This window comes from Euleptes europaea, chromosome 5, assembly GCF_029931775.1.
Source record: "Euleptes europaea isolate rEulEur1 chromosome 5, rEulEur1.hap1, whole genome shotgun sequence".
Lineage (NCBI taxonomy): Eukaryota > Metazoa > Chordata > Lepidosauria > Squamata > Sphaerodactylidae > Euleptes > Euleptes europaea.
The window spans coordinates 44,025,739-44,053,640 of record NC_079316.1 but is presented as its reverse complement, the minus strand read 5'-3'; the positions used below and the strand labels follow the sequence as shown (position 1 = coordinate 44,053,640).

At 43.4% G+C, this 27,902-nt stretch overlaps 1 protein-coding gene across 1 annotated transcript in view; it reads right to left on the bottom strand.

Moving 5' to 3' along the window:
• LOC130478265 (rootletin-like) overlaps window positions 1-27,902 on the bottom strand; it is a 100,636-nt gene that overhangs the window by 53,587 nt on the left and 19,147 nt on the right. Inside the window, exons 5-15 of the mRNA XM_056850415.1 lie at window positions 26,112-26,195; window positions 22,841-22,947; window positions 21,175-21,340; window positions 14,726-14,832; window positions 13,454-13,651; window positions 12,850-12,946; window positions 12,573-12,662; window positions 10,378-10,590; window positions 7,317-7,516; window positions 1,818-2,000; window positions 103-247 (exon numbers count right to left, since the gene is read on the bottom strand). Of these exons, the coding sequence (XP_056706393.1) occupies window positions 103-247; window positions 1,818-2,000; window positions 7,317-7,516; window positions 10,378-10,590; window positions 12,573-12,662; window positions 12,850-12,946; window positions 13,454-13,651; window positions 14,726-14,832; window positions 21,175-21,340; window positions 22,841-22,947; window positions 26,112-26,195 (1,590 nt within the window). The remainder of the gene's footprint in view (window positions 1-102; window positions 248-1,817; window positions 2,001-7,316; window positions 7,517-10,377; window positions 10,591-12,572; window positions 12,663-12,849; window positions 12,947-13,453; window positions 13,652-14,725; window positions 14,833-21,174; window positions 21,341-22,840; window positions 22,948-26,111; window positions 26,196-27,902) is intronic.

Sequence of the window (27,902 nt, the reverse complement as noted above, 5' to 3'; positions counted from 1 at the left end):
GACAGGTGTGAGATTGGTTCTGAACCAACCACCTATAGTAAGGACAACCAAAAGGAGTGCAGAGCCTTTTGGCAAGAGAATCGCTCCCATTACCATCCTTACTTTGGAAAGGGCTCCACTCAGACCTTCCTTAGCACTCTCTAGCACATCCTTCTCCAACACGGCCTGATTCAAAGACTCCTTGATGGTCACCAGCTCTTTCTTCAGGGTTGACATCTTTTCTTCAAGCTGTTCCAGGGACCTTTGCCTGAGGAAGAAGATCCAGTCTAGCAGCGCCTTACGCCTTATTTAACCAGGGCAATTTACATTTAGCACATTTTTGATTTAGACAGTGTTCGCTGCTTCTTTTGATAACAAATTAATTTGCATGGTTTCTCTCTAGAGCTGAAATGGAAGGCAGCAGCTGAGAGAGTCATGATCAGGCCACTGTTGTTAGTCTTAATTTTTTGTGATTATATTTTCATAGAGTTTTATATGACTATTAATATTCAAAAAGTTTATTTATTCATGTTGTTAGCTTCCCTGTGCTTGGCTTATGACGGGAAAGGGTGGGGTAAAAATATAATAAAACAAAACAAACAAATTAATGTAGCTCCGGTCCATTTTTTTGTTTTTTTGTTTACTATTACAACTAACTTACATGCTCATAGCACTTTTAGTTTACAAAATGGGACCAGACCTAATTTTAAGACCACTTTTCAGAAATCTGGAGTAGATAACAAAGCAAAGTGAACCCATTTGCTATTCTGAAAGCTACTGCAGTCGGGCAGGGAGGATAACAGTGCCATCCTAAACAGTGTCACACTGTTCTAAGGGCCAAATTGAGCAATACCTGCTGCTAAAGTGCCTGGGTCTTCCAACAAATCTCCTGGCTTCTTTGCTCTTGCACTGGAGGGCAGCTCCCCTGCCTCTGCCAACTGCCCTTCAATATCCTATTCCTTCCTCTCACTTGAGGAAGGAATTGAGCCCTGTGGTGCAGAGTGGTAAGCTGCAGTACTGCAGTCCAAGCTCTGCTCACGACCTGAGTTCGATCCCAATGGAAGTTGGTTTCAGGTAGCCGGCTCAAGGTTGACTCAGCCTTCCATCCTTCTGAGGTCGGTAAAATGAGTACCCAACTTGCTGGGGGTAAAGGGAAAATGACGGGGAAGACACTGGCAAACCACCCCATAAACAAAGTCTGCCTAGGAAACGTTGGGATGTGACGTCACCCCATGGGTCAGGAATGACCCGGTGCTTGCACAGGGGATCGTTACCTTACCTTACCTCTCACTTGACAGCTGTTCTTCCCTCTTTCTTTCTCTCTCTGTTTTTTTTTTTTTTGCAATTAATTTAATATGTTAAGAGTCCAGTAGCACCTTAAAGACTAACAAAAATATTTTCTGGTAGGGTGTGAGCTTTCGTGAGCCACAGCTCACTTCTTCTAACATGTTAGTCACTGTCTGCTACACAAATTTTGTGGGCAATGTTCAAATGCATTTGATTGGATACAAATTCAGTTTGCATGCTTTATTGGGAAAACCAGGGGCTCCTGGCTGCTGGATTTTGGATTTACTACGAACTAAGGTGCTGGTCTGCCCTTAACATGCCAATTTTCCATCAGGCACACAGGAAAGAACCAACAGTGCATTAGTTATTTCTGCCTTGTACAACATGTCTGGCTGGCCACTGTGTGTGGATATTTCACATTCACTGAAGCCTGTCAGACTGTCTCCTTGAGCATCAAGAGAGTATCACTGTGCCATCCATCACCAGCATGATATAGAGAGCATGACTGCCTTGTGCATCACAGTGCTATGGGGACAGATGCAACACCTCACCCCCGCTCGAGCTCCTTCCTTGTTCTCTCCCTTTCTTTGATAACATCTTCCTTCTGCTCTTGCAGGAGTTTCTGCTGTCTCTGCAGATCTCCATTCATAATCTTCAGACGCTCCACCTCCAGGTGGGAGGAGTCAAGCTGTTGAGTCAGGCTTTCCACCGTTAACTCCAAGGCCTGCTTCTCCCTGAAAGGATGAGAAAATTATGAGCAACCGGAGTGAAGATATCACAGCCCTTGGGAAAAGGCCTGGCCCTGGCTTATCTAAGGACAGAACTATCTGTTTTGCCTCCACTTTAAAACTTGGCTTCTGCTTTGTAAAAGAGATCAGGAGGGCTTGGCTTCCAATGAGGAAGCACCAGGTGGTTCTTAACCATTTTTTCACCCCTTGCTTTGCAAAGGAATCAGTGGTCTGGGATCCTGGGGCAGGGGAGTAACACCTGTAAGTGTGAGGGAGAGCAGAAGGGAAAAAGCAGTGAGAGTGAGGAAAAAAGGCTCTTGGCCTGAAAGGCCATAGCCTAGAGCTGGGAGGAAGACGTGCTATGAAGACAGGGGAGAGAAAGGCCTGTTCTGTATTCAGAAGCCCTTCTGCCGCCTTTCTTGTTTGCTTCTTTTATTGTCTCCTTCATGTTGCAAGCCACTTTGTGTCCCCACTGGGGGAAAAGCTGGATATAAATAATTCAATAAATAAATAAATAAGGTTAGGCACCTTCTCTACTGAAAACGGAACCCTCCTGGTCCTGTTTTGCAAAGGGGAAGGGGTAGTTGGGCTTTCACGATGTCTTGGAGGAATGAGTAGTCCAGCCCCCAATCTTTCCAGTATTAATTATCTGGGAAGAGAGAAAGAAGGGAGTGGAGCCTGAGTATGACCTTTAAGAATACTAGCAGGATGTGAGGAAGTCTGGTGTGAGAAGGGCTTGGAGCGAAACGAAAGGACTCCAGCTAGCTGACCAAACAAACTTAAGAAGAATCCTTTTCAACAGCATACCAGCAAACCTATGGCCTTGTTTGGGGTGGGAGGAGCTTTCTAAGGAGGAAGCGTCAGGTTCATGCACACACCCTGCTTTCACTCAGCTTTCCATGGGTTGAAAGTAACATACAAATTGGTACAACATAATGGGTTTACCTGTGTTTGGGATCTCTGTGAACCTGCTGTCCTTCTACAAGTGGAAAGAAAGGTACAGATAGAGGGTTCATCATAGGGGCAGGCCGGGTAGAGATGAAGTCAATGCTCCTATGATTTGTCTGTGACATTTTACACAAGGAGAGCAATGGGATACGTACATGAGCCCAAGGCTTGCTCCACTTTCATAGCAGGTAGAATATTTTTTAATCTGAACAAGGCATAATTAAGCAGCTGGTGAATGTTTGCTGTCAAAAAGTGAGTATACTGATCTGGCTTGTTTTTAAGTTGCCAATATTAATGCCCTATTCATCAGAGCTGGTTTTTAAAAAAATGAACTTGGTATTCATATCAAAGGCAGGAAAGCCCTTGGACCAGGGGTCGGCAAACTCATTAGTCAAAAGAGCCAAATATCAACAGTACAACGATTGAGATTTCTTTTGAGAGCCAAATTTCTTAAACTATATAGGCAGGTACACTGTTTATTAACTTAATAAACTTTAATTAAAGTTTTAAGTCTTAATTAAACTATAGGTACACTGAATAAAACTTGATATCATACTTAATAGTGATCTTATTTATCGGTAAAAATTAAATTGTAAGTCCCTGCCATTTCCCCCTCCCCATCTAGAGTCCTCGTCTGGAAGCCTGGTCTACCGCCATAAAAGCCTATTGGTAGACCGCCCAGCAATTGCGCGGCTAGAGAGGAGGGGAGGCTTTAGCCTCCCAACCATTGAGGGCAAGGGAAAGGGGGACCTGGCCATTCTCCACGGTGTGGGGGGGGGGAGAGACAGCGCGCCCGCTCGCCTGCTCTCTCGCGCTCGCTTGCTCTCTCTCTCTCTCAGGCGCGCCGGCTCCGCAGCCCGGCTGCCGGCGCGAGCGGGCGCGAGAGCAGGGGCTCCGAACCAAGTTCAGAGAGCCGCACTCAACGGGCCAAAGAGCTGCATGCGGCTCGGAAGCCGCAGTTTGCAGACCCCTGCCTTGGACAGACAGCACAAAACCTGTTTTGACAACATGAGATGGAATCATAGAAGGAAGAGCTAAGAAGCCATCCAGTCAAGCCACCCCAAAGGCAGGATCACTGTACGCAACTCAGACCCAAGTGTGCCCCGACAGAAGAAATCAAACTCCCAGAAGGGTATCTGCAGCGTAAGTACCTTCGGATTATTCAAACAAAAAGAAATAAGCCCCCCCCCAAAAAAACACACAGTACAAGGCAAAACAACCTTAATATTTTCTAATCAATTTAAACCAGTAAAAAAAGTTCCTTCCCAGCCTCAAATATGGTGACCAATCACTCTTCATCATGAGCAAAACCCACCCACACACAAAAATGTTATTGGATGTTGTGCCATGCCTGATTTACAACCTTCCTAGGATAAATTAATTGCACAGATGATTCTACATGTGTCCAAAATAAACAATACCACTGCAATACGGTTGGGACTAGTTTGCAGAGGCATTCAGCATCCTTTGGCAACAAAAAATGCTGATGCATTTTATTTCCAAAGCCAGTGAGGATCACCTGGCATCTATATTGCTCACTTTTAGGCACCAGACTAGAACATTTCTGTTTATCCAGGCTTTTAATTAAGGAATCAATCTTATAAGAGTGAGCATGGCGTAGTGGTTAACAGCATCGGACTCGCATCTGTAGAACCAGGTCTGAGAATCCCCGCTCCTCCCCATGAAATCTGCTAGGTGACCTTGGACTAGTCACAGTTCTCTCAGAGCTCTTTCAGCCCCACCTTCCTCACAAGCAGCCTATTGTGGGGCGGAAGGGAAGGTGATTGTAAACTGCTTTAAAACTCCTTATCGTAGAGAAAAAGTGGGGTAAAAAAATTCTTCAACTCTCAACCGTTCTTAACACCAATTTAGTGTCTTTTTAGGCTGGAAACCATTATTTTAAGTGGTCTATGTTTTTATGGGCTAATTTTTAAATGCTGTGGCTGGGTTTTTAAATTGTGGATTTTAATTAATATCACTTAATGTTTTGCTTTCATTTTGTAAGTCATTTCGCTGGAGAGGTGGCATAACTTTTTAATAAATAAATAAGTATAATTAAGGAAAAGAGTTGTGCTGTAGTTTCCCCCCACCCATTTGACACTGCCAAATCCTGCCACCTTCATTCATTATGATTTTTATGTTCTTCTTCACGTACCTGGAAAACATATTATGCATGATCCACTCAATAAATACATTTTCCATTTTTTGTAAATAGGACAACACTTCAGTACACACAAATACATGTTCTAAAAAATCTGGTTTCCAATCACATGTACTGAAGCAGGAAAATATGCACATTGGCCCTACTCACACTAAATGGCAAACACATATTGAGAGGATTATATGTGGTGAACTTTACTGGCACGAGGGTTAAAAAAAGGTAAAGGTCCCCTGTGCAAGCACCGGGTCATTCCTGACCCATGGGGTGACATCACATCCCAATGTTTCCTAGGCAGACTTTGTTTATGGGGAGGTTTGCCAGTGCCTTCCCCAGTCATCTCCCCTTTACCCCCAGCAAGCTGGGTACTCATTTTACCGATCTCGGAAGGATGGAAGGCTGAGTCAACCTTGCGCCGGCTACCTAAAACCAACTTCTGTTGGGATCGAACTCAGGTCGTGAGCAGAGCTTGGACTGCAGTACTGCAGCTTACCACTCTGTGCCACGGGGCTCCTAAGGGAGCACATGAAGGAGGAGCACCAAAATCATGACCTTGGCCCCAGTCTAGTGGAACTTCTGCCAAATGAGACCAGGGCCCTGCGGGACCTCGAACAGTTCCACAGGGCCAGCAAGACAGATGTTCCTCCAGACGTACGGTTGAGGACCGCAACGGTTCTCTTAGCCGGCCTCCCTTCCCCTTTTCTTTGCCCTTTCTTTCCTTTCTCCTCCCATCCTCCTTCCCTTTCCCCTTTTCTCTTCTCTCTACTTGTTTTTCCCCTAACCCTATTGTATGCCCATCCATCAACATCTTGTGCCTCCTCATGCTGGGTATGCATGGTTTCTCTGAACCTGGAAAAGACAACATCATCTGAGAGTCATGATCAGGGCACCATTAATGTTATTAATATTTAATATTTTAATTACAAAATTTTAATTACAAAACAAAATTGGACTGTGAAGAGCTCCAGAAGGATCTCTGCATACTGGAAGAATGGGCATTAAAATGGCAAATGAGATTCAATGTAAGTGTAAAGTGATGCATATTGGGACAAAAAATCCCAACTTCACATATACACTGATGGGATTTGTGCTGGCAGCAACAGACCAAGAAAGGGATTTTGGGGTGATAGAGGATAGCTCAATGAAGATGTCAACCCAGTGTGCAGCTGCTGTAAAAAAGGCAAATTCTATGCTGGCCATAATTAGACGAGGAATTGAGAATAAAACTGCTGATATCATACTGCCCTTGTACAAATCTATGGTGAGACCACACTTGGAATACTGTGTACAGTTCTGGTCACCACACCTAAAAAAGGATATTACAGAGCTTGAGAAGGTGCAGAAAAGAGCAACCAAAATGATTAGGGGACTAGAGCAACTGTCCTATGGGGAGCGGTTAAGACGCTTAGGGCTGTTTAGCTTGGAAAGAAGGCGGCTGAGAGGAGACATGATAGAGGTCTATAAAATTATGCATGGTTTGGAAAGAGTGGACAGGGAGAAGTTTTTCTCCCTCTCCCATAATACTAGAACATGGGGTCATCTGCTAAAGCTGGAGGGTGAGATATTCAAAAAAAATAAAAGGAAGTATTTTTTCACACAACGCATAGTTAAATTGTGGAATTCCCTGCCCCAGGATGTGGTGATGGCTGCCAGCTTGGAGGGCTTTAAGAGGGGAGTGGACATATTCATGGAGGAGAGGGGTATTCATGGCTGTTAGTTAGAATGGATACTAGTCATGCTGCATACCTATTCTCTCTAGAGGAGCATGCCTATTATTTTGGGTGCAGTGGAAAACAGGCAGGATGGTGCTGCTGCACTCGTCTTGTTAGTGGCTTCCTAGAGGCACCTGGTTGGCCACTGTGTGAACAGACTGCTGGACTTGATGGGCCTTGGTCTGATCCAGCAGGGCCTTTCTTATGTTCTTATATATTTATGATTTTAATTGTAATACTTCTATGCTGTTAGCCGCCCTGAGCCCAGCTTTAGTCAGGAAGGGCTGGATAAAAATATAATAAATTATATTTATTATATATATCAGCTGAATATGGATAGTGTACCACAAGGAGATTTTGCCACCACAGATATATAGTAGAGAGTGACAGCTTCCTTTCAGGAATACAGACTCAAAAGTCACAACTGCCAGGAAGCGGAGTTATGGCCATCACCTGAGAATACGGACAGATCTTAAACTTCCCTTTTCCCCTGTCTGCTTTCACCTTCCCAGATTTTCCACAGAGGCTTTCCAGCGCTGCAGTTCCTGCCTGCGATCTTCCAAGGCCCCAGTCAGCTCTCCACATTCCTCTCTCTGTTCCTGCAGCTGCTGTTTTGCTGCCTGCGTTTCCTGCTGGCAGTCAGAAAGCTGCTTCTTGACAGATCCCAGTGCATCCCGGCAAGACTCCAGCTGCACATGCAACTCCTGTTCATAAAGAGGGATCATCAAATGAGGCTCCTTCCATGTCATATAACATAATATACACAGGGGATCAGGCACCCCATTTAACAGATGGACCAAGTGCTATGATCAACACTTCCATCCACCATGAGAGCCTCACAGCAAAGGAAGCTAGATTTTAAAAGATAAATATCAAAATACATGTTTGGGATAAATCCAAGGGTAAATGAAAGAGGTAGCAAATATACATCTATTTAAAAACTAGGTCAGATGAACGCATGAAGATACCTTATACTGAGTTAGACCATTGGCCTATCAAGGTCAGTACTGTCTATTGACAATGGCTCTCCAGGTTCTCAGGCAGAGAATATCTTCTAACTGGAGATATTGGGGATTGAACCTGGGACCTTCTGTATGCAAAACAAACACTCTACCACGGAACAGTGGCCCTTCCCACGGTTTTCAGGGTTTAGCTATGGTGCTCTATCGGTGAGGTGTGCCTGTCTGTCTTTCTGCCATCTAAAAGATTAGCACACTGCAAGAGCCAGTGCAAGAAGTCATGGCAGCAACTGCCCTATCACCTGGAAAATGGTGATGAGGGGGGAAAGCCTGCACATACCTGTCACAGAAATTGAAGAAGAAGAGTTGGTTTTTATATGCCGACTTTCTGTACCACTGAAGGAAGAATCAAACTAGCTTACAATCACCTTCCCTCCCCCTCCCCACAACAGACACCCTGTGAGGTACTTGGGGCTGAGAGAGTGTGACTAGCCCAAGGTCACCCAGCTGGCCTCGTATGTAGGAGTGGGGAGACAAATCCAGTTCACCAGATTAGCCTCCGCCGTTCTTGTGGAGGAGTGGGGAATCAAACCCGGTTCTCCAGATCAGACTCCACTGCTCCAAACCACTGCTCTTAACCACTACACCATGCTGTAGTGCCCTGCCATTGAATCAGTGCCCTGCCATTAAGGGTGCCTTTTAGAGAAGCCTGGATGTATTTCCATCCCCTCCAACAAGGTTCTCTGCAATCCACAGTCTTTCCTTACCCATAATGACGTGTATTGTGCTAGTGACAAAATATGCAATGTTAAAGAAATAGCTTCTTTTATTATTTAATATTAGTATAGATAAATCAGTGTGCAAGGTACTGTGCAGAAAACGGAGGTACAGACCCTGCACATAGATAGATTACAATTTATATCAACAGTGAAATGGAGGGGGTTGGGATTTTGTGGTGAATAAGAGGGGGAGCCAGTTGAGAGTTAAATAGTCATTTATTTATTTATAATATTTATACACCCGTCTTTCTCCTAACCACAAGAAGGGAGATAATTCACAGTGGGTAGCCGTGTTAGTCTGTTTGCAGTAGTCAAAAAGGGCAAGAGTCCAGTAGCACCTTAAAGACTAACAAAAATATTTTCTGGTAGGGTGTGAGCTTTCGTGAGCCACAGCTCACTGTGGCTCACGAAAGCTCATACCCTACCAGAAAATATTTTTGTTAGTCTTTAAGGTGCTACTGGACTCTTGCCCTTTTTGACCACAAGAAGGGAGATAAGAGATGTTGGTAAGATGGCAGGGCAATTTAGGCAAGGTCTTGTTATTTTAGTGACTTTGAGAACTGACTACAAAGGAAAAAAGGAGTACTCTGACTATGGGAAGACTTAAGACGTGATGGTGGTTATCCCTTGTCTTCAAGCATGGCTTATGAAGAACAGTTATGGATCAGGGTGCTGGGAAAGGGAGACTTTAACCAGAGAAGCAGTGGGGAGGAACTGCTCCTTTACCTGCCACTTTCCCCTCTACAAGCCTTCCCCCATCATTTTTTGTCATAGCTTGATGGTTTTGAGAGATGAGTTATAGGGGGCAATTGAAAGAGGGGTTCAGCATCTCTCTTCTGCCATTTCCATTGCATCTCTCTTCTACCATCTGAAGTACTCAGCCACACCTGTAACTGAAGTTGTGGATCTGCCAGCAGTCACATCACATTTATTTTAAACAGTTACACCCTTCTGTCCATTGAAGTAATTGGTTTTAAAAGGGTGTAACTGTTTAGGACTGTACTGTAAATTACATACATATGTTACAGGGAATACATGTGTAACATATATATGTTACAGACATTTGGCAAGTGATGACATTCACATGTGAATTTTTGGTGAATGTCTGAAAACGAAGAATTATATTGGTAAATGATAACAGCCTTCTCAATGTGATTGTCATAGTTCACTAGACCCAATTTTTTATGGATCTAGCTATAGATATGTATATTTTGAGGCATTCACAAACTTAATCTGGAATTATGAGCATTCACATGTAAAAATGACAGTAATAAAATTATAGATATTAACTGTTACTTATTGTTAGGCATTCCTCGCTTTTCCAAGCGGTAAGAAGCCCAAAGGCAATGTGACAAGGTTTGGTTTCCTTTAGATGAAAAAGCCCTGGAGATGTATGGTGTCTTTGCAACATCTGTCTAATGCAAGCAGAGTACAATGGAAGCAAGTAGACACTCCAACAGCATACAGCACATCTGCTAACAGCGTCAGATTCCCAGAGAGAGCCCAACACCATTTGCACCTTCAGTCAACTCAATTTTCTCCATCTCCAAAGACAAAGCTATAAGCTGTTCCCAAACTGTATTTTGTCAAATTGTCACCAAGTCACCAAATTATCAGCAAGAATCATCACATAAAACTATAGTCACAGAACATTAACCATAATCAGGACATCCAAACTCGTAACACTATACAGTCTATTTTTAAAACTAGGAAGTGTACAATTGTACAAATATTTTTAAATAACTTTTTGGCAACATTTTCATGATGATTATATTTTAATATTACCATGTTATAGTTAAATGCAGCGTACATTACAATCAAGCCAACCTGTTCACGCTGCTGTGATTTCTGGATAACGGCCTGAACTGACTGCAATGCCATGTTTGGACAGGGAGAACGTGTCCGAGATGGCGATGTCCACCGACGATGGGGAGAGCTGGAGCGCAGAGGGGAGGTACGCCACAGGATCTCCTCCTCCGCTGTAGTTTTTGCAGTTTCCAAGGAGGTGAGTCCTGTGTTCTTAGATTCAGCCAGCGCCAACTACGATGAGAGAAAAGAGGAAGTGAATCCCACACAAGCTGGTGTGCTAGGCAGCCACATTCAGCAAAGCTTCAAAATGCCAAACTTGAAACTGAGATTCTAATATCTTGTTAGTTCAGACGCCAATTTCACATGGCTTTACTGAGAACAGAAATGGTGCCATCCCTAATAAAAGTGATTTATTTTACAGTTGCAAACAAGGTCAGCACAAAGTAATATAATCTGGTAATATTGGTATCATATTTTTCAGTATTCTCACACAACTACTGTAGCTTTCTACTGTTGCAATGAAATAGCAACAAAAAAAACTTGTCCCTTAAAGCTGTATTTAGGTCATTGGTTGCTTGTTTCATATGTTTACATCTTGATTGACACCTATGAGCCCAGTTGAAATCTCAGATCAGTACTGGGGAGGGGAGGGGTCCTGTGCTTTACACTCAAGACAACAGCTGTTTGGATCCCAAATTTAACTGAGCTGTCTTTCTGTTGCCAAAGGCTGCGTTGTGTGGTCCCGAATGTAAACTTGTCCACAACTGCAAGGTATACGATATACTCCTGCAGAGGTGAGGGGGACTCTTTTGTCTTTAGCTGATCGTAGCATCTGTTGTATTTTCTAGGTGCTATGATCAGCAAAAGACAAAAGAGACCCCCTCACCTCTGCAGAAGTATATCGCATACCTTGCAGTTGTGGACAAGTTTACATTGGGACCACACAGCGCAGCATACAAACAAGGATAAAAGAACAAGAAAGATACTGCAGACTTGGCCAACCTAAGAAATCAGCAGTGGCTGAACATGGACTGACCCAAACAGGACACAGGGTCTTATTCCTAGACACTGAAATACTGGACAATTCTACCAACTATTTCGTCAGATTGCACAGAGAAGCCATTGAAATTAATAAACATCAGCACAACTTTAACAGAAAAGAAGAGAGTTTAAGAATGAATAAGGCTTGGCTTCCTGTCCTGAAAACCTCCAGACTAACAAAGACTACAGTCCACAATAGCCATGTGGATTAGCTTTGAATTCCACATGTTAACAGATCATTTCAGGATACAATGGTTCCATATTAACATACCACACCCTCATTAGCACATTATCTTGATACTTACAGGACAATGATTAGCACATTACCTTTGATACTTTTTGCAGGACAATGACTCAGCTCAAACCTAACCCCTTTCTGACTATATATTACTCTTCCTACACACTTGACACTGAGAGACACTGCCCTTCAGTGTTACTCCTCTGAAGATGCCTGCCACAGCTGCTGGCGAAACGTCAGGAAAGAAAATACCAAGACCACGGTCATACAGCCCAGATAATCTACAAGAACCAATGAACTCTGACCGTGAAAGCCTTCGACAATATTTTGTTTTAAATTGTTTACTTTATCGATCTATGTATATTGTGGGTTTTTATTGTACTGAGCACTGTTTTTATTGTATTGGATACTGATGATGTTAGCTGCCCTGAGCCTGGCCCTTTGCCCGGGGATTGAAGGCGGGTTAAAAACTGAAAAAAATAAAAAAATTAAAACATCAATAAATATAAATATGAAAATATGAAATTTCAAAAATTAGCAGCAGTAGAAGATATAAAAATTAATAGGAAAAGCTTCTGTGAACAGGATTGGATAGTAATGATGGCGCCAAACTTGGATAGTAATGATGGCGCCAAACAATCTTGCCAAGGAGGAAGTTCCAAAACTGGTGTTCTACTGCAGACAAGACTGTTTCTGCTGTAGCCACCCACCTAAACTCTGAAGATAGGGGTACCCAGGAAAGGGCCTTAGAGGAAACTCATAACTTCCTGGTGAACTGTGTCCCATCCTTTATTAACAATTATTATTTAGATTTCTATCATCAAACAACATGTAGTGAGTCATAGTTGTACTGTAATTGGACCTTCAGGTAAATGGACCTTCTGTAATTCCCTTCTCCTTTGATGGGATGGGCACAGGACGAAATTGCACAAACCTGTGTGATGCTGCTCAAGGTACGCTGCAAAGAGTCAATTTCGTCCTTTAGGTCCTGCACCTCCTCTAGGTCTCCAACCTTACTGGCCTCCTAGTGTTCAAAAATAAGCAGTCTCTCAGAAATGGACATGGGGGAAAGATCAAAGAAAGTATGAGAGGGTAAGTGTGTGTGGCAGTATGAACAAAAGTTTGTGCCTCTTTGTGAGAACATGTGTGTTGGCAAGGGTTTTTGTGTCATATGACAGCAACAGAAAGAGGGGTTTTGTGGATATGTGTACCAATTTCTGAATGTCCATTTTTAGGGCACAGATGGTCTTCTCTTTCTTTGTGGTCTGTTCTTTAAGTTTATCTCCTAAAGCAGTTAGTTCTGTAATCCTGGAACACACAACCAGACACAGGATAATTGATCACCAGGGAGAATAAGTAACCCAAGGATGTCCATTTTCTGGAAAGAAATAGGTTTGTTAAAGGACACAGAAATTGCCAATTCACACATAATGTTGAAATCTTAAGGCTAAAGAAAAACAATCTGTAAGGGAGGCGAAAGTGGCTTGACTTCCTATGGCACACACATATATTTCTTTCATCCCAGTGTTGCCTCTAGTCAAACAGGATGCTGAAATAACACAAAAACCTGCAAAACCTGTAGACCGCAAATACCAGTGGGATAAGTGTTCAAACTACTAACAATGATCTCCTTCTTTGAAAGGGCCTTTTGTTTTATTTGTTTGCCCCACCACAATATTCATTATTGCCTAGAATCCGCTGAAATAGACTGAGGGCTGCTTCTCTATAGCAACAGAACAAGGAAGGAGTCGGTCTGTATGTCCTTTAAACTTTCTAACGTTCTGGAGACCAGAGACTCACTAGCTCTCTTCTCACCTGGAATTTAGGTCAGCTTTTTCTCCATCCCAGAGACTCTGCAGCTGCATCATCTCCCGGACTTTGTCCCGAAGCTGCTTCTCCAGCAAACAAGCTGAGCTGCTCTCAGAGAGACGCAAGTTAGAATCCAAATTGAGACAGGCTGTCTGGAGGCGGCGGGCCACTCTTGCCATGTCAATTCCTGTTTCAGCAAGACCTCTGGTAAAAAAAGGGTTAAAAGTTGCTGTTGTTTTTTTAAATCAGAGTCTACACACATAATGATCTCATGTCTCCAAGCCTAACATGCTGGTATCCACTATGCTGCCATATGACTAGGATGTCAGCCATCACTAGGACTGCGCATTAGGGTTTCTAGCTGTGTATATGTATGTATGTGTACGAAAAGAGTAAAAGATCAGGTATACCATACTTAAAAAAAAAACTTTGCTCTTTTCCCCTTTAAATTCTTTACTGTTTTGCCCAAAATTGTGCTTGCATTTTTCAGATATTCATATTTATTGATTTTAAATAAGTGTACTCAATGAGCAATTGGTTCTTAGGGATGCTTACTAACAATAAAATTCAATACGGATTCCAGTCCACCCCAAAACAAAAAACTACGCAGCAGCTTTGGGCCTCTGGCTGGTGGCAGAGACCAGAGTGTCCTTTCCCTCATGTCTGCTTGCAATTTAGGAGTCAAAATATGAAAAGTGCCATCCCTACATGTGGGGTTTTATTATTTTCGGCGTATTATCTGAATCACAGTGATGTAAAAATCCTTGTCATCTGAGTTCCCTTTATATTTTCTATGGTGTAGTTCAGCAGTCAGAACTTTGGCCAGGCGTGGGTTCTTCAAGACTTGGGTTCATCAAGACGTTGGCCAGGCATGGGCTCTTCAAGACTCGGGTTCTTCAAATGCCTGATTGCCATGAAACTTACTGAGTGACCGGGGACCGGTCTAACTCATGCCAAAGGGTTGTTTCAAGAAACAAAATGGAGGAGTATGCCACCCTAGTTCCTTGGAAGAAAGATAGGCCAAAAGAATACTAAATAAAAATAAATAATGTTATTTAAACCACATGGTTATTGAAACTAACATTCTTGGAGGCCACGGGGATTTCAGCAACTAGCCCCCACTGTAGTTTTGGAGCTGATGGGACTGAATGATTCTGAAAAAACAAGGCCTGGCAGAGGAAGAATGGTTAGATCTTGAGTGTATTTCTCTCCTTGGTAATTGTCTGCTGAGCGATCCGGACTCCTTTGGTAGCAAGATTGCCTTTATGCTGCACCTACCTCTCCACAGTGGTGCGGAGCTCTGCAAAGTTGCCACGAAGTGTCACAGCTTGCCGCCATAGCAAAAGGATCCCACTGTGTTCACTGCTTAAATACGAGCCATAACTCTGGGAAGAACAATGGCAAGAGCATGACTGGCACAGCGCAGTTCCAACACTTCATAACTTGGTTGAAGAGAAGCTGCAGAAAGAAATCTCTTGCTTTTGTAATAACTACTGTTCTAAAAAGGTAAGGTAACGGTCCTCTGTGCAAGCACCAGGTCATTCCTGACCCATGGGGTGACGTCACATCCCGACGTTTCCTAGGCAGACTTTGTTTACGGAGTGGTTTGCCAGTGCCTTCCCCAGTCATCTTCCCTTTACCCCCAGCAAGCTGGGTCCTCATTTTACCGACCTCGGAAGGATGGAAGGCTGAGTCAACCTTGAGCCGGCCACTTGAAACCAACTTCCGTTGGGATCGAACTCAGGTCGTGAGCAGAGCTTTGACTGCAGTGCTGCAGCTTACCACTCTGCGCCACAGGGCTCCTGTTCTAAAGCATCTTCCAAAGTCTCCTGCATGAGCGACAGGACATTATGTAAAGCCCTCAGAAATCTAGAGCTGGTGCCACTGGCACAGGGAAGCAGAAAGATTACAGAAAACCCTATTCTCATATAACTGAACTAGTTTTACAGCATTTTTTGTTCTGTAAACTGTAATGATTTTTTTTTGTAAAATGGAACATTTTAAAATGAATAAATAACATATAAACTAACCTTCACTTTCCAATACACTGCACTTTCCAACCAGGCAGTGGTATTGCACCATCCCCAAGCACACACAACAAAAGCGCACAGTTAAAATACAAACCAGGGACTCAAGGAAATGTATTCCCTTCCAACACTGTAGTGAGGCTGGCATCAACTCTGGCTGAGCAAATAAAATTCTGAGCTCAGAGCTTGGCCAGGATTCAGAATGAGCTAATTTTGCTCCGTAAATGAGCATGTCTCAGTGCTTGTAAATCCGTACGTATGGATTATTCTTATGCAGCACAATAAATAAATAAATAAAAACAATGTTGCAGTTTAGAGCAGAGGGTTTCAAAATTTCTCACTGGATCTAGGCTTCTTCTCATAGAGGAGTCATTCACAATGACTTGTAGAGTTCCAGTAATACCTTGGTGGTCTCAAGGTCTGTGGAAGTGTAATACAACATTTAATGATAACTGAGGCACTACTGCAGCAGGTTAGTAGTGGCTGGAAATACTACAGCAGTGGCAAAAATTACATTATTATTATTATTATTAACATTGGTATCCCACCTTTCCTCCAAGGATCTCAGGGTAGTGTACACAGGGTTACCTCATTTTATCATCACAACAACCATGTAAGTTTGGTTAAAAAGGTAAAGGTTCCCTGTGCAAGCACCAGGTCATTCCTGACCCATGGGGTGGCATCACATCCCGACGTTTACTAGGCAGACTTTGTTTACGGGGTGGTTTGCCAGTGCCTTCCCCAGTCATCTTCCCTTTACCCCCAGCAAGCTGGGTACTCATTTTACTGACCTTGGAAGGTTGGAAGGCTGAGTCAACCTTGAGCCGGCTACCTGAAACCAACTTCCGTCGGGATCAGACTCAGGTCGTGAGCAGAGCTTGGACTGCAGTACTGCAGCTTACCACTCTGTGCCACGGGGCTCCTAAGATTGGTTACGCTAACATAAAATCATTGGCCCAAGGTCCTCTTGTAGGAAGTTTTGATGACCAAATGGAGATTTGAACCCATTTTCTACGGTCCCTCTACTATACTATGTTGATGATAGAGGTACATCTACCTGAGTTAAAGTATTACAAAGAATGTCAAAAACCAAAGTGAAACCAGAATGTTCTGTAAGCTAGAAATGACTTCCAAATGAAGATAGATAATGTTCAGGGTGAAATTATCTAGAAATCAGCTTGAAGCCAAAAAAAATGGTGTTTTTGTGAATATGTGCACATATTATAGAAAAAAAGTTGCAGAGACAGAACCCATAGGGGTGGAAAGGTGACGAACAAATAAATAAATTGGCTAAAACTTCAAACGTACAGTGCACTCCTATGCAGTGCTACTTTTAAAAAATCATCAGACTTAAGACTAGAATAACTCTGCATAGGATTGCACCGATGGTGACTCAGTGCCAACTGAATACAGAGCCAAAGAACAATGGACAGATGTAAAGCTTTCTCTTCAACTTTAACCAACAAGTGATAGCTGAAGGCCAAGATTATATATTTGGTGCACAGCTTGTTTACAGCAAGCATTTACAAGCATGCTATTATGCTATTCCTTGGCTCCACCATCAACCAAAAGGGAGACTGCAGCCAAGAAATTAGAAGGAGATTGAGACTGGGAAGGGCAGCCATGAAGGAGCTAGAAAAGATTTTGAAGTGTAAGGATGTGACTCTGGCCACCAAGACTAGATTAATTCATGCCATCATATTCCCTATTACTATGTATGGGTGTGAAAGCTGGACAGTGAAGAAAGCTGATAGGAAGAAAATAGATTCCTTTGAAATGTGGTGTTGGAGGAGAGTGTTACGGATTCCGTGGACTGCCAAAAAAACAAATCAGTGGGTTATAGATCAAATCAAGCCTGAACTGACCCTAGTAGCTAAAATGACTAAACTGAGACTATCGTATTTTGGTCACGTCATGAGACGACAAGAATCACTGGAAAAGACCGTCATGATAGGAAAAGTTGAGGGCAGCAGGAAAAGAGGAAGACCCTACAAGAGATGGATTGACTCAATAAAGGAAGCCACAGCCTTCAATTTGCAAGATCTGAGCAAGGCTGTCAAAGATAGGACATTTTGGAGGACTTTCATTCATAAGGTCGCCATGAGTCGGAAGCGACTTGACGGCACTTAACACACACACACATTATGAGGATTAAGAATAGTTATCTTTGAAACAGCACGATCGAGGTCAAACTGGATGAAGAGTTTAAACATGAGTGTTGGAAGATTCTCTTACTTTGATGGCCAAGAACGGTGTTGGCCTTCATCTAATAGTACATATGATAATGCCAGGCAATTTCAGACATGAGAAAACGACGTTGGTCCTATGGACAGGCTCATAGCTATTGATACAACTGAGAGGAAAACACATGAGGACAATGATAACAGAGGACTGACATAAGAGAAGAATATTCAATATAATGATTTCCTTGATGGTAAGCCTTCCCATCTTTTTTTTAACTCAACAGACATACAGAAGGGGTTTATGGCTACAAGACAGTATATAAATAAATAAATAAAATTTCCTTTGGATAAAATGCTGAAAACATGGAATAAGTCCGACAGACCACAGGTACTGAACAATTGGGCAATTATACGCCCTGAATTCTATACACACAGAAACAAACCCACATTGTTTAGGACAGTAACCCTGAATTCAGTGATTCTACAATAATGTTTCTTAGAGTTAATCTATGTACACCCTACATTTTCTAAATAGTAACCTGTGATCTGGGATAAACTGTTCAAAATAAAAACAATCACCAGCTATCGTGTTGTAGTGTTTAAGAGCGGTGGACTCTAATCTGGAGAACTGGGTTTGATTCCCCACTCCTTCACATTAAGCCTGTTGGGTGACGTTGGGCTAGTCATAGTTCTCTCAGAACTCTCCCAACCCCACCTACTTCACAAGGTGTTTGTTGTGGGGAAAGGAAGGGAAGGCAACTGTAAGCCAGTCTGAGACTCCTTAAAGGTAGAGAAAATCAGGGTATAAAAACCAACTCTTCTTAATTGGATTTGTAGTGAAAATAATTTCAAACTATAGGACTTATGCTAACAATTTTCCAGAAAATTAATTGTGGCAGTGCAAGGTTCCTGACAACAAAAAAGGGGATGTTTCTGGGTTCAGGGATTACTTTAGTCAGCTCCCTCAGCCCTTTCGCCCAGGGAACGCCTCCTTTTGCAGACGCGAACTTGCACCTGCAAAAAGGGAGGTGTAGCCCCATGTAGGGCTGTCGATTCGGTTCGTCCTGAAACCAAAAAACAGCTGAATTTCCCGATTCGGCGGTTTTTAGTTCGGATGGAACCGAACACAAAAAAGGCGGGAAAACGGGGAACCGAATTCAGCGAATTCGGGGTGTTTGGCGAATAAATTCGGCAAATTCGGAGTTTGGCGCAGCAGCATAACCGTCAGTTAGTAAGCAGCATTTTCCTGCAGCCAATCGGTGGCCAAGCTGGGTCTTCTTCTGGCCAATCAGTTTGAGCGATTGAGTGCATGAGCCTAGCTGCTGCGCGGCCCAGGAAAAGAGAGAGTATTTGTTTGTGTGTGAGAGAGAAATCCCCGTGGGGTGTGTGTGCTTGTGCACATTCGCTCCTTTCCGTGGCTGCAGGGGGCGCATTTTTGGGGGTAGAGTCCCCAAACTTTCAGCGGAGCTTCAAAGGACCCTTCTTGCAAGACCCCCCAATTTTTGTAAACATTGGGTCAGGAGGTCCCGAGATATGGGGCCCGAAAGGGGTCCTCCCCTTAATGTGCATTTTTATTCAATTTAAAGCACACATTCGCTCCTTTCCGTGGCTGCAGGGGGCGCATTTTTTTGGGTAGAGACCCCAAACTTTCAGCGGAGCTTCAAAGGACCCTTCTTGCGAGACCCCCCAAGTTTTGTAAACATTGGGTCAGGGGGTCCCGAGATATGGGGTCCCCCCTTTTCCCTATTGGGATGAATGGGATCAGCCAATCCTGTGTGCATCTCGAGAGCGGCAAATCCAAAGCAAAACCTCCCGTGCTTAAATGGAATCATATTGGATTATTCAGTCCTCCCAGTCCCTCCTGATGGAACAGAAGACATCCACAGTAAGACCCCTTTTGGGGCTTTAATCTATAATTTTTCTCCTGTGTGTGTGTGTGGGGGGGAAGCAGAGTCTGTGTGTGTGTGGGGAGGGAGCAGTTTCTGTGGGTGGGGGGGAAGCCAAAGGGGGCTTTCGCCCGTTCTGCCTGGAGTGTGTGTGCCCCCTCGAGTTTCTCTCTCCCTGGTTTGAGGGGTGGGGGCTTCAGTTGTGTGTCCTCAGGTTTTCCCTCATTCATAAGATCGGTTAGGTCTATTTTGATGCTTGCTCAAAAATTGTTTTCAAATTGTGACTTAAGGAATGCATTTGCCTGGTCCCGAGTCCGATGCAAAAGGGGAAATTCCACCCCGTCCTGCTCCTGATGCTTAGCTAGCATGCCTCTGTCCCTTTCCATGATTTGCAAACTCCCAGGTGTCAGGTGTTGCTTTGCATGGTTGCAAACGTGTTGCTTTGCATGGTTGTGTTGCTTTGCATGGTTTGCAAACTTCTTCTGTCCCTTTCCATGGTTTGCAAACTCCCAGGCGTCAGGTGTTGCTTTGCATGGTTGCAAACGTGATGGTTTGCATGGTTGTGTTGCTTTTCATGGTTTGCAAACTTCTTCGTACCTGCCCCGCCCTTGCTCCCCGCAGCTCAGCTGTTTGTTGGGGCTGGGAGCTTTGAGTGGGCGGCAAGCTCTGCTAATTGCAAATGCACATTAAGGAGGGGGACCCCTTTCGGGGCCCATATCTCAGCCCCCGCTGATCCAATCTTTACAAAACTTGGGGGTTATTGCAAGAAGGGTCCTTTGAAGCTACGCTGAAAGTTTGGGACCTCTACCCCCAAAAATGCCCCCCGGAGCCGCGGAAAGGTGCGGTTGTGATTTTAATGGCTGTATTCGGCCGAATTTCCCCCCGAACTCCGGACCTCATGCCGAATTGCACGGACCTGAAGCGGGGGAGTTCGGACTTCGGCATTTCCTGAATAAAAACGGGCTGAATTTTGCCGAATCCGAATTTTACCGAATTTTTTTTTCAACAGCCCTAGCCCCATGTAACTCAATGGAGCAGTTTCTCAGTGCTTGGGGTTTTTTAAATTTTCAGGAGGCGGCGCTTGTGCTATGCCCAGGCCCGTCCCAACTGCCCCCCTCACTACTCAGGATTGCACTGTGAATTTGGAAAAACAGCAATTTAATATTTAATTCTGACACCAGCTAGAAATTGCCTCCCTGTTTGTATCCCTGGATACAGAAACATGGAAAAGAAGTCCTACACAATTTCTGCTGGTATCAGATTCACCAGGAAGACTGAGAGAGAACCAAATAAATTTCTCTCTTGTCTCTTTTTCCAATTGTACCAGCAGAGGGAAGGGGGGTATGGTAGAGAGTTACAACTTTCTACCAGCTAGGATCTAAAGGATTTTTTTTCAAAAGGATCCATTTGGAACAGATCCAGGGAAAGGGGAAATGATGGAGCTGATATTCATGGAATTCTCTGGTCCTGGTGTTCTGATCCTATCAATGGGTCACTTTTCATGCTGTCTGAAATCAAGGTCAACCCCCTTTTGCCTTGTCCCATGGGATACTCTGTGGCAGCTGGAGAATGAAGTGTATGACTCTCAAAGCATGATCTTGCAAGGTAGTTATGAAGTTAATAGGATTTACCTCCCTGCCCTTGTGCAACTGGGATTCTTTCTGTCCCATTTCACTCTTCAGCATTTGCACATCCATAGCTGCCTTCTTAAGCTCTCCTGCCAGTCTCTGATTTGAAGACTTCATCTGATCCAGCTGTTCCCGCAGTAGAGTATTCATCTGGGAAAGGTTGGTACTCCTATGATAAAAGCAAACTACAGACAATATTTTCCTTCCTGACCAGCACAGGGTAGTAGAGTTCTATTATATTCTTGAATTCCTGCATGTCTCCATGCTCATTCAGCAAGACATTTCAGTTATTACACAGATAGAACATTCTCTCCTACAGGGGACATTTGGAAAAGGAACTCAACCCCTTGGCATATACTACCTCCTCAACCCACCAACACTGCCAAATAGGTACAATCTTCTCCAAAAAGGTTGTTTATGGAACAAAATAGATCCAAGGTTCTGAGGTCATTCTCAGTGGGCACTTCATTGATCTGGCCAGCACTACTGACATAATGGGCACAGTGCTGGGGGCTTCTGCCTGCGTGATTCATTCCAAATCCTTGTTCTAAAGTCCAGGCTCCCACCGCATTAAGGCTCTGCATGAGCCACAATTGCTAGTACAACATTCATACTTTATATCAGTGACTGCATTCAGACATCATGAGCAAACTGAGTTTGCGACAAGACAGAGTCTGGTTTATTTTCAGGATGGCGCACCCACTCCCCACCTCTGCTCTCACATGCAGAGCCAAGAAAGAAGACTTCCTGGTTTAGGAATTTCTCAATCTAAAGAATTTTTTTTGTGATGTCTGAATTGGATGCTTTAACAAATTGGCAGTTTCCCCTAATTTGTTAGTAAGAAACAAACTGAAATTTGTTAATTTGGCCCTATTTGGGCAAAATAACAAAGAGAGACTATATTAAAGCCTTCTGAAATTTGGAAGTCTTTAATCTTGCCTCCGCACTTAAGGAGAGGAGGGACTGCATGAGCCCTAAAACAAACCAGGTTTAGTTCCATCACTATCAAACCATTTATTCATGAATACAGTCAGCACAAGAACATTACTTGATTATACCTGCCAAGTTAATATTTCTACTGCCCCAAATCACTCCTGTATTTTCTAGATTTGATCTTCTCTGAGTCTTAATCACACAAACCACAGAGTAGATGGAACACCTCTGTCTAGAATGTACCATGGCAGTGATTTGTTCTCAGATCCTCAGGTAACAGAAGCACCTTTTTCAATGTGTCTGGCACTCCAGCTGCACCCTCTTTTTGATTACTGGGATTTCACCTGAATGATTCACACCTTGATAATCTATACTATAACATGATCTAAAACGTTGAGTCATTTATTATAACTCATGCTGTGACCCTGACCGACCCTCCACCCTTTATAGAGCTTTTGTTAAATGGAATGAATCTAGATGGGAATTGCCCTTGAAAAAAGTTCAAAACCAACTGTTTGTATAAAATACAGCGGGCAGCTTTCTAATTGATACAGGCTGCAAAGACTGTACAACTCAGTCCTGAAACAACTACCTATTTGGTATCCAGGTCCAACTGAAGGAGCTTGTCTTGCCCTTTAAAGTTGCTTATGACCTCAGCCTTCAGAACCTAAAGAAATGCCTTCCCCATACATTCTACCTTGGACATTAATCACCCTCAGCAAACTGTTAACCTCACCTCTGCTGCTCCTCCTCCAAGTGGATGAGGGCACTCTCCAACTCTGTACTGTGGTCATGCTCAAAACGACGTAAACGCAACTCTGTTGAGTCTAAACGTGTTTGGAGCTAAGGATGAGGAAAGAAGACAAATTGTAGAACAGTACTGATTAAGGGACAGACTGATTTATTGGCAGGAAGTTCAGAAATAGACATGACCGTTAATACACTAAAAAGAACACAACCTCTTTAATAGATTACCATTTTCTCAGAATCTAGAAATCCTCAGCTTTTTTAAAGTTTCAAACCCTCCAAGCTCACAGAAAAACTAGGCAACGTAAGGACAATACCTGCTAAGGCTTTAGATACATGAAGGGCTCTGAGCAGGGCTTCTAATAGATACAGAAGAGGTAGCCATTCTGCAGGGCCCTGTGCTTCTTTTCATGACTGTTACATTTCCCATATTACTGCATATCTACAGGTCTCACGAATTCCAGAAACCAATTTATCCACCTAACTCTGCATGACTTGTCCCTGTAGTTTCATGCAGATATTAAGCAGCATGGCAGGAAAAAAAAACGAACATTGGGGAACACCATGCCACAATAACACTGGTGTTGAACAAAACTAACTCAGCTGCATTTACTGTAAACAAGGAGTCATGTAAGACTCAAACCACTGGAAAATGGTATCCTCAATTCCCATCCTAGCCAAATGATCCAGAAGGGTACAATGGTTTATATAATCAAGAACTACAAAACAGTCCATCAAAAATGCACTTCCCCTCTCCCATTCCTGGTGAAAGTCAACAACTGGCTGAAAATTATTTTGATCCTTGGGATCTAAAGAGACCTTTTTCAATACAGCCTGAACTACCACCTTCTTTAGGCACCATTTTCTCTTTCCAGGAGGCATTGATCACCTCCAGGATCCACCTGGAGATACTCATAACGTTTTGTTATAAATGATGAAGGGCAAAGATGGAGTGAGGAAGGGGTAGGCCACACCTCTCCAAGAAGCTTGCCAATATCCTTGAGCTGCACTAACAGAAAGGCATCCACCAAAATGTAACCAAACCGATAGGGGCTGGACCTTAGAAGCATCCTGAGATTTGACTGTCACAGCTGCAGAGCAAGCTATTTTATCTGCAAAAGGCCTCACAAGCTGGCCATAATGAGCTGCTGAATCTCCCAAGGAAATAACATATTTGGATGACATTCAGAAGCCTCTCAGAGCAGCTCAGCTGGATGGCTACCTGCAATGCAATAGTGGCCAAGAAGTAAAAAAACAACAACACCTTAATTTACATCTCCATCACTGAAATGGTATGATAATATGTTTTCCCTCATGTTTCTTTAAGTTCAGCAGCAGCACCTGAATATCTGGCAGCAGAAGGTTGAGAGAGAGTCCAGAAGAAGAAACAGTCACTACTTGTTGGGTATGACTTTGTCTTAACTGGCACATCCCCCTATTAGCATATCTCACTCTGCCCAGAACCAATGAAAGAGTGGCAACCCTCTACCCTCAATGATTCAGCCACCTCCAGAAACCTGAATAAAATACCAAGCCCTTGCTCTCATGCTCCACAAATCTCTACAAAAATAAGCACGGGGGCTGGAAGCAGGAAGTTAAGAGGGCATGGGTGCTCTCAGAACTCCCTCCATGGCCATCCATTGGTCACCTGTTTTCTCCCATTTCTCCAGCAACAGCAAAGGTGAATTGAGAAGCTCAGATGGAAAACTGCCTCGTGACAGTTTACAGATAGTCTGGTGCCTGATTTCATGTCCTCACCTTTCTGAATCCCAAGCAACAGATCTTTGAATCAACTCAAAAGAAAGGGGTGGAAACTAGAGTAACTAAAACTCTACAGGATGAGATGGTGAACAGCCTCTTTTCACAGTGCAGGCAGTCTCAATACCACTTCTAGGAAGGAAGTGGAGCTGGAACTCTGCTATCTAAAATGGTGAGAAGCCTCTCTCTTCCCAGTCCCAGGCAGCAGGTCTTTACACACCCTCTAGAAAGGGAGTGGATAACGAAGCATCTGGAGCTCTGCAGACTAAGATGGTAAGCACCCTCAAGCTACCGGTAGCATATCCCTGGATTCATGTATAAGAATGGCAGGGAGTGCAATTGACAGTCAAATAACAGCCGACAGGCTCGCATAAGAGACTGACCTTTCAAGACTGGAATACTTGCCTTACCCCATACTGTTGGGATATAATGCCCTGGTCTTCTATGAGATTATCCACACTGAACTGACACAATATGTAGGTGCTCAGGAAGAGGAACGGTCAGCAACTGGGAAGATGATGGTGCACAATTGGAAGGTGGAACCCACCTTCAAATATGAGAACACCATTCACAAGGGGGTAGAACTTGATAAGAGGCAGGCTAGTTGATTGCCTCATACAGGGAAAAGGGCAAAGATTTGGTGGGTGGTGACCTGGAGCCATGGCAAAGTTTCTGGTTCCCCAAAATTTCAGCAAGTAAGTCCTGGGATATGCAAACAACCACCCTGAGTCAGTTACCAGGGGACTGCAATGACCCAGACATGAACATTAACTTGGTTTTTCTGGGCTTCAACCTTTAAATATATAAGAGTATTGTCAATCCTGCCACCACATGATATGATGCTTCTTCCCAGAGTCCCACTCTGGCCCCTTTGATCTCGATGCCCTTCACTGAGACCCTATAGTTTCAGTCACTAGCTTGAACAGCACGGGTAGATTAATAGTGGTACTGAATAGTAAACCTGTTTGTTTTCAGGTAAGCACTGTGTGTGATCCATTATGGATATGGAATTAAACAGCTATGGTAAATGCCTTCAGATGACCACTACAGTAATGTGCTTGGGGTTAACATGTATATTATACTCCTGTACAGGCTTCCCTCCAGGAACTACAATCCTATCTCTAGACCTCACACAGTCTGTAAATTGTACTCAAGTGCTTTATTTATCTTTCAGAGATAGTTTGTACCCTGCTGTGAAAAAGGCTCTGTGCTCAATAACGCTTTCATAAAATAAAGTGCCTGACTGGCTAGCTATGTGACCCATGTATTAGTAAAACACTGGACATCCCAAAAACCTGGGGAAGCCTTTAAATGATATGAACTATACAAAGGAGTGTTTGTACCAGATATGCCATTAGGCTAGGCTGTCTGCCAAGCTCGTGCTCCAATTAAATGTGTGTGGCATGATGGGATAGTGATATACAAATTGCCCATGATGTTAAGAGTCAAACTGCCACATGCTTCATCATCATTATTTGCAGCATGAAAAAAGCCACACAGACCATCTGTTTCTGATGCTCGCACTCAGAGGTTTTCTCCAGCAGTTGCTGCTCCAGCTCCCCACATCTTTTCTTGTATTGCAGCATCTATACCAAGAAGCAGAAAGGACAAAAGATTCAGGCAGAGAGAATTGAAAGAGAAAGCAAGAAAGAAGTAGTTCAGGTGATTGCAACCCAGATTAATTCTGATATTTAGTCCTCCCAAGAACCGAAATCTAGGCCAACAGTACATAATAACATATGAAACTGCCTTATACTGAATCAGACCTTTGGTCCATCAAAGTCAGCATTGTCTATGCAGACTGGCAGCGGCTCTCCGGGGTCTCAGGCAGAGGTCTTTCACATCACCTCCTTGCCTAGTCCCTTTAACTGGAGATGCCGGGGATTGAACCTGGGACCTTCTGCATGCCAAGCAAATGCTCTTCCACTGAATGGGTTTTCAATCAATGCTAAAGAGAAGCCAAAAGCCTCCTTGGACTACTACCAAGATATTGGATGGGATGTGGATGGTCATTGTGCAATAAAAATAGACCAGGGATGGTAGTCAGATGAACAGAACTGGAAATGTTCTTCCACATCTAGAGTCACACTATGGTGATACCCATCATATTCATGCTACCAATCAATATCCTAATGCCCACCCCATTCTATGCAAACTCCACATTACATAACTTTAAATGTTCTAGCCCACTTGTCTGAAAACTCAAAGATTTTCCAGAAACACTTCGCCAAGGTTGGAACTGGTACCTACATTGAATAAACAATCTCCTAGAAATGTTCCCTAATCCTAATACTTTGGCTCTAAAAAATATAGAATTCATAGGTATAAAGACAAGAAGAAATCAGGAAGTGCCGTTCTCTAATTTGAGGACACAGATTAATTTAGTATGTTCCGTGTGCAATCCCTCACTTCCTGTCCCCACACACAGCTCCTCTATTTTCTCAATATGGTCTTGTTCTGGTGATATACTACAGTGGTTATATACCGCAGTAAACCTCTTTGCCACTTTTCCTTATGCAAAGTGATGCCAACAAGTGGCTGTTCTGGAACACCCTGGTTCTCTTCAGTTAGTTGAGATCAGCTTCGTGCACTGGAGTCACTAACTAATCATGTTCTCCTTGCCTGAATCCGCCTTGTTAAAGATGGATGAACAACTGACATTTTAATTTGTGGCATGCTAGGCCAAGTCTACAGCCAGAACTACTGGAGAGCAGAAGCGATCATAAGTTTAAATCCATGATTATTCCAGAAGCCAGAGAGAAGGGAAGTCTGTGTAGCAGATAAACTGGAGTCTTTGGGATGGGCCGTATAAAAACACCAATTGTTAGAAGTGTTTGGGGAGAATGATAGTTGAGGAAAGTAAAGCTGTCTTCCCAGCAGCATCCATTGAGAATATAAGCCTGAGAAAAACATCTGCAAGGGGGTGGGAGAATGAAATGACAATATTAAAGTAATTGTCATGAAGAAATGCCCCTGATGCAGTCCTGGTACTAGCACTGGTGACTGTGATTTTCCTGTGCCTTGGCTTCCAATCTTGGCTGATTAAGCAGAACCCAAGATAAACTGTGACTGCCAATGTGGTGGGGAATGAGAAACATCAGATGAGAGACCTGAAGATGGAAGGGATCTCTAGAAGCTTTAAAAAGAATACAATATGTTCTTCTTAACATCAGAGCTACTGGTCCCTTTAAACAACTCAAAGTCTTCCTAGTCCCTCCAGGAGCTTTGGAGAGATGTAGATGGGAGGGATTTTTCATTAGCAAGTATCTAACACTGCTTGCCAGGCAGCTTAA